Raw genomic sequence first — 6,811 nt, 5'->3', positions numbered from 1 at the left:
CCGGCAACCCTTCTCACCACAGTGGCTAGCACTGGTAAAAGGAAATGAACAGGGAGATGAGAGTCACACAGGAAACCAGCAGGACAAAACTCTGTCACTGACCTCTGCTTGTGCTACACCATGACTTACTTATTTCCATGTTTCTTGATTACTTTGCCTACATAAATGCACACAAAGACATTTTACTAAACTTTTATTGTAAAAACACAGTTTCCCAGGTTTTATAAATAAGCCATACACGTAACATAGTTACGCTCATTCGATCCTCCAACACCAACAGCTTTAAAAAAAAACAGGCTAAAAGAATGCAAGTCCAGAAAGACATTAGGTTTCTAATGGCCAAGTTATATTTCACATGGAGCCTCCTTTCTCTGTCAGCCTCCAAACAAGATGCTGAAAGTACACAGCACTTGCAACACCCCCAGGAGCTGACAGGGAGGCATCTGAGCCTTAAAAAGAGCTCTCACCCACTCCCCAGGCATCGTCAGCCGCCTGTGTTTTCATGCTGTCTCAGTGTGCTGTGGGTGAGAAAGGAGGGGGCAGTTTGCATAGCAACCTCCTACACCCAGGCAGCTCAGCTGTTGTACCCTCCCAAAACAGCAGGGAAGGGCAAGCCGGGACTGCTTCCCTGTGGCTCACACCTCCACAGACAGCCTGAAGGGAGACCCTTGGTGCTGTCAGGTCTGCACAGACATCTTTGAAAAAAGGAAGAATGTATAACCAGCATCCAGAGAGAGGAAAGACAGGTGCTGGTCAGAGCCATACTGCATGGTAGCAGAGAAAGCAGAGGAGAGATGAAAACTATGTGGAATAAAGGGGAGTTAAAAAAACCATAGGGCTAGATGGCACCTTTTTGGTTTCACTCTCTCCTGCTAGCACTGCTGTGCAGTGTGCTGTGAGATTACCTATTCCTCACTTCCCTCCTGCTCCAGCTCAAACGCCAAGGAAAGAGCCACAGACAGATGAGAAATCCCACAAGCAAGGACAGGACACTTTAGCAAGTTTATACACACACACGCACAAACTTAATGTTTCCCACAGAACTGTTACGTCAGTATGAAAAAAAGAAGTCTTGACATTTAAGTATTAAAAATAAAGCCCCACCTCCAGATCATACAAAACTTGTCAAAAGCAGGAAGAAATCCCTTGTATTCAGCAAGTCTGGAGCCCAGCCAGGGGTCAGGAGCACTTCCAGACGCACACAGCCAGACTGCCACCAAAGAACATGTACAGCAGGTTCTTCACCTCGTGAGTGATCTCAAAGCCAAAACCTTCCCCAATCACCACATGCCAGGAGGACCCAAATTTCTTGTCCATCGTCTCTTTGATCATCTTGGCAGCGCTCTGGAGAATGTTAAAGAAGACAGCATAGGGTGAGACAAAGCAACTAGAAAGGTTTTATGCAAACATCCCCCTAATCTTCTCCTCCCTTTAAGTCTACTCAAACCATAGGCAACAGGTACAGCAGCTGCACCTCAGGAATTGGGAGCTCCCCAGAGGTAAACCCAAGGGTAGAACTGGTCTCAGCAGCCTCCAGCCCAGCAGCTAGGAAAAATGAAAGAACTGCATCACTTCTGTTGTTCACACAGTCTGAAATAAGAGTTCTGCTTCAGATGCTGCTGGAGTTATACTGGTTGCAGTGACCATGAGAGCAGATTCAGGTCACTAAGCTGCAGCTATTTTTACAGGAGTCCATTTTTTTTCTCCAGCTAATTACCAAAACACTGAAAGTAGGCTGACTCTTAAAAGGCTTGCTTCTCCCAGATCACACCCTGCTTGATCCTAGAAAAGGTGAGAGGAAGACTTTTCAGTGACAGGCGGTGCCCATTGAAGCAAGGTATGTTTTCCCTTGATCATTGGTCCTAAAGCCAAGAGGGAATACAAAACAGACTTTCATGTATTCATCCCCAAAACAAGAGACTCCATGCAGTTCTGAACCAAGCCCTCAGGACACAAGGCATTTTATAAACAGAGTGGAAGCATGTCTCAAGAAGGCAGGATAAGCAAGGAGGTAAGGTCTGGGAGCCAGCACCACTACTAATCTCTGCAAAGTGCTATTATAGATCTTGCAGACCAAAGGAACTGAATCTGATATCTAGCCAAGCTCCTTGCCTCCTTCTACCCTAGCTCAGTGCAGAGAGTAATAGGAGGTCAGGACCTGACTCTGCTCTGCCCTACACACTTATCCCTGCTCCTGCAGGTTCCCTGAGCTGCAGTATCAGCAGGCTGCCCGTTTTGGGAGGTGGCTGGTACCTCATTGTTGGTGGCATGCTTCTCACACGCTGTGACACACAGCTCCATGGTCTCTATACGCATCTCCTCCGGCATGTCTGAGTGCTGCAAAGGGCAAACAGACAAGACAACTAAGCAGAAAAATAAGAACTGCACACAAGACAACAGTAAATTGCTCTAACTTCTGCATTGGCTCTATCAGGGGCTTAGATGTAGTAAATCTGAAAAGGCTTATTTACTATAAGTGAAGTACTCCTCCAGCCAATGAGGAATTCTTCCCTACCTACATGAAAACTAGCACTGTGTAAGCACAGCTTAAAGAAGGAAATCAAGACATTTGCCAGCTTTTCTGCTATAAGATAAAGGGAAAACACACTAACACTGTTTCCACCACAGTCCTTAATTATTGCTATATGACTAACAAAGAAATCTAAATTACACAGCCTTTTCTTCTGCTGCTGCTATATGGCTGGCTAGCAAGATCTTTTGCATCAGCTCCAGACAAAAAGCAAGCTGCATCCAAATCACAAGAGAGGGCTCCAAAGGCAGTGTGCTCTCAGTCTGTTCGATGGATCACTTTGGCCCAGGCTTCCTCTGGCTGTCATGGGGAACACCGGAGCTATTAGATTTCCCCAGGAGAGGTCACAGGACCAGCAGTACACATGTTCTCACAGTAGCTATGCAGCAGGAGAAGGACAGTAAGAATGAAGGCAGATTTTCATATCTCTGACATTGGTAGATGTGTAATGCATCTCCCTCCATACCCTAATCAGAGGAAAACTGTGAAGCCTTTTATAATCAGCCTCGTCCTTTTTTTCCTCCTCAGTTTCCTCCATGGTCCTTCCACAGAGACTCCAGGAAGGAGGGCAGAGGGGCTACCTGGAGTTCAGCAAAGTGCTGCGGCACAGCCAGCTGAGAGGAACAGGGCTCTGTGTTCCTCTCTTCAGCAGGAGTCGCTCCTTGGCCTAGAGGACACTGCTTCAACAAAAACAAACACGGGCAAGAGACAGATGGCTTTCAATTAAAACAAAAGGCAAATTAAACTGTTACAAGAATATCATGCTATCTCACTCGCCATTTCCTCAACAGCACCTTCACACCCCCCTGAGTCTTAGCTCATAAACCTTTAATGCAAACAAATTATTAAACCGTATTTTTTTCCATAAGTGAGGAGCACAGTGCTTCCCAGAAGCACCAGTGGAGCTTGAGGGAAGAGCTGAGCCAAGGTACAGCTTTCAGAAGAGGACAAGAGAACAATCTATCAGCTGCTACCAATCCTGTTTAATTCCAAAAGGATTTTACCAGGACACTATTATCTGCAAGTTTCAAACTTCACATGACAAGAGAAGGGTAGGAGTATTTTAGGCACAGAATCTGCGTACTCGTCTGGACGGAAATGTTTAACAGGAACATCTTGGTCTCGTTTGTGCAATTGCTCCTCAGATCCCCGAGCATTTGTCAGCTGGGGAGGGCCATATGGGAAACGCTGGACGTGCCTCAGAGCCTCATCACTAGCCTGCCTCTACAACGCAGAGGCACAGCACTGACTGAGACATTCAGAGCATTTCACCGCCGTCCTCCCTCTGGTTCCTTCACCCACACCAAAGCATCTTCCTCTCCTACCCAGGGGAGCAAGGGTGAGCTCATATTAAAAGGAAAACGAATTCAACACGGTGTCAGGCGACACACCAATCACTTATGCCACGTACACAGGGCTCATGGCTAAAGCATCAGACCACCACCCGTCACACGGGGGACGTGGAAGGCAAACCACGACCTCCGCAGGACAGAACCCCCGCCTGGCCGGCGCCATCCCCGGGAGCTACTTCAATACCCACCCCCAGCCCGGGGCGTGCCCGCGGCCACAGCCCGAGGCAGTGAGGCAGCGGAAGGAGGCCCGAGCGGCCCGCACACCCGCAGCAGCCCCGCCGCCGCGTCCCCGCGGAGGAAGCGCTGGGCCAGCGGCGCTGAGCGGGGCTCCGGGCCGGCCTCACCTGCGCGGCCGCCGCGGCCCGGCGCCGTTGCTAAGGAAGAGCCGCGCTTCCCATAGCAACCGGCGCGGGAAGTCCCGCCCCCTCCGCGCCCATTGGACGGGGCGCGCCGCTCGGCGCGTCTGATTGGCTGCCTCCCTGCCGGCCGCCGCGCGGGGCCTTGGGGCGCTGGGGTGGCCGCGGAGCGCCTGTGCTGTGCCGCCCCGCCCGGCCCCAGCCTGCTGTCCGGCAGGTTAATAGTTTTCGGACTTAAAACCCCTTAGGGGCCTGGTTCTAGGTATTATTTCTTTAAAACAACAAGGATAACTATAAGAACAAGGAGCGATTTGGGGCAGTTTGGTTTATTTAAGGCACAGAGTCAGGTCAGGAGCCCTCTGAGATGGGGTGCGGGCTGTGCCGAACGCCGCCGTGTCGGCCGGGCCGTGGCACCAGTGCCGCCTCCAGTCTCTCCTTAACACCCCCAGGGACCGTGACTCCACCAGCGCCCTGGGCAGCCCATAACAGTGTCTAATCACTCTCTGTGAAAAAATTCCTGCTAATATCCAGCCTGAACCTCCGCAGGTGCAGCCTGTGACTATGTCCTCTTGTCCTGTCTGGTTGCCTGGGAGAAAAGGCTGACCCTCGCTTAGCCACAGCCTCCTCTCAGGGAATTGGAGAGTGACCGGGTGCCTGAGCCTCCCCCTCTCCAGGCTGAACAACACCAGCTGCCTCAGCTGCTCCTCACAGGATCTGTGCTCCAAACCCTTCAGCAGCTCCGTTGCCCTTCTCTGGACATGCCCCAGCACCTCAGTGTCCTTCCTGAGCTGGGGGCTCCAGAACTGGACACAGTTCTCATTGTGTGGGAAAGGCAGCAGCTCATGTTTGCATGTCAACAGGAGTGCAAAGAAGGAGAAAGTGATGCTGTGGGGATGAATCATGAGTTTGCAAACAGCTCCTATACCACCAGCCTCCATCCCCACGGAAAAAATCGCCTCCCTCCCACCCTCCATAGCTTTATGCTTGTAATGTCTGTTTTGAGGTTTTTCTTGGCTCTGGCTTCCTACAAACCCTTTGTTGTCTCTGCACCCTGCTAGCCAAACACCAATTGCCTCTAAACCAGGGCTTAAATGGTTTTCAGGGAGGTCTAGGGTTGCATTCATCTGAAATTAACAAGGATGGAGAAGCAGCTAGCTCCAAGATAATACCAAGGGAAAGGCTTCTCCTGTGCAAAGCCCCAGCTGGTGGATGTGATGCCTGGTTTTTGATCAGTGGCCATCCTTGTCTTGCAGAGCGTCTCAAGGGTCTGATTTTTCATGTGGCACTTGTGGCTGGTGTGTATTTGAAACGTTCTTGCTGCTCGCTGCCTGCTGAAAGAATTTGCTTTCCAGCTGTTTGAGAAGGAAAAGAGTGGGGGAGGAACAATCTGGGCACTCTCCTGCCCCTGCCAGCTCAGGAGTCCTCTTCCCTCACTGTAGCACCAAGCTCTGCCCTGTGATCATGGGGAGAACAGCACCCTGTTAATCTCTTCCACAGGTTCAGCAGTGGATCCGACCTCCTGCCTGTCCTTTGCCTGACAGAGCAGTGCTGGGGGCAGGGAAGCTGCCTTTGGGCTTGCAAAGACAAAGCTGCAGTGATCATTCATATTTTACTTTTCTGTCGCTGCTGGTGGTGACAAAAAGAAGCACTGCCTCCTGTGCCACTCGTTCTCCTACCATTCCTGCCTCCTGGGCTAATTCCTTCTCCTTCCTCTTTTGGGCCTCTTGCAACAAGACAGACGCAGAGCTAAAATTGTCAAGAGACAGATAAAAGCAGGTAGATCATCATTTTTTCTTTTCAGACAAGATAATTAGGAAGAGAATCTCTGTGAGGAAGAAGATCTTTCCATCATCATTACTTTATCTCCAGGCAGCTACTCTAATCTCTCCAGGGACACGGCGCTTTCAAGCACTGTGTTCTCGCTGTGTTTTTTTTTAATGCTTTAATCCCTGTGTAGTTCACCCACTTTTACTACCAAGCAGTGAGTGTGAGCTGGTGTGTTTGTGTGCATGTGACTCCGAGCGTGGGGCAGGGGGGAGCACGCTTGTCTGTGTGATTCTGGGTTCAACTAAACGTGCTTTGGTTCTGATCAGTGTGACCCCCCCCCCAGGAGTGTTTCCCTCAGGGAATGTTGGGACTGCTTGTCAGGATTATTCATCAGTGGCTCCAAGGTGAGAAGCTAAAAGAAAACGGCCAAAGAAAAACTGCACCAGGGCCAAAGATAAGAAAAACAATGTTTTTGTGATTGTGGTGGGTGATATGGTGGGGCTGCAAGATAGAGATGCTTCCTGAGGAAGGAGAGCGTTCTGTTGGCCTGCCTCCATCTACTGTGGCTTAACAAAATGTGAGCAGTTGGTTTCTGGACCCTCAAGTGCAGGGTTTCCACAGGCTGCCTCTGTACAACTCTGCACACCAGTGAGAGCCTTGTTGAGCCAGCAAAGGTTATGTGTACTGCTCTTTTTGCTGCTGGCTCTGATGGCAGACAGTGCATCACCTGATCTTTAGTTTCCAAAACTAGTGGACCAGGTAGCCTTCTGTAGGTGAAAGCAAGTGCAGAGCAAGTGTTCAATTCA

At 50.2% G+C, this 6,811-nt stretch overlaps 1 protein-coding gene across 4 annotated transcripts; it reads right to left on the bottom strand.

Moving 5' to 3' along the window:
• Nucleotides 1-176: 176 nt before the first annotated feature.
• Nucleotides 177-4,341, bottom strand: DNAL4 (dynein axonemal light chain 4). 4 transcript variants are annotated; one of them, XM_012569128.5, is made up of 4 exons: nucleotides 4,227-4,341; nucleotides 2,997-3,207; nucleotides 2,254-2,337; nucleotides 177-1,344 (listed from the first exon to the last, which is right to left on the bottom strand). In XM_012569128.5, exons 2-4 carry the CDS (start codon nucleotides 3,066-3,068, stop codon nucleotides 1,180-1,182), a joined length of 321 nt encoding a protein of 106 aa, XP_012424582.1. In that variant the 5' UTR covers nucleotides 3,069-3,207; nucleotides 4,227-4,341; the 3' UTR covers nucleotides 177-1,179.
• Between the last annotated feature and the right edge of the window lie 2,470 nt (nucleotides 4,342-6,811).

This window comes from Taeniopygia guttata, chromosome 1A (genome assembly GCF_048771995.1).
Source record: "Taeniopygia guttata chromosome 1A, bTaeGut7.mat, whole genome shotgun sequence".
In the NCBI taxonomy this organism is placed as follows: Eukaryota; Metazoa; Chordata; class Aves; order Passeriformes; family Estrildidae; genus Taeniopygia; species Taeniopygia guttata.
This window is presented reverse-complemented; position numbering and strand designations above follow the sequence as displayed.

Coding starts and splice junctions, on each gene's coding strand:
- DNAL4 (XM_012569128.5), bottom strand. CDS start 3,068: ATGGAGGAAACTGAGGAGGAAAAAAAGGACGAGGCTGATTATAAAAGG. Junction 2,338..2,996: donor ACAGTTTTCCTCTGATTAGG/GTATGGAGGGAG, acceptor TGCCCTTTGCAG/CACTCAGACATGCCGGAGGA. Junction 1,345..2,253: donor AGCATGCCACCAACAATGAG/GTACCAGCCACC, acceptor AACATTCTCCAG/AGCGCTGCCAAGATGATCAA.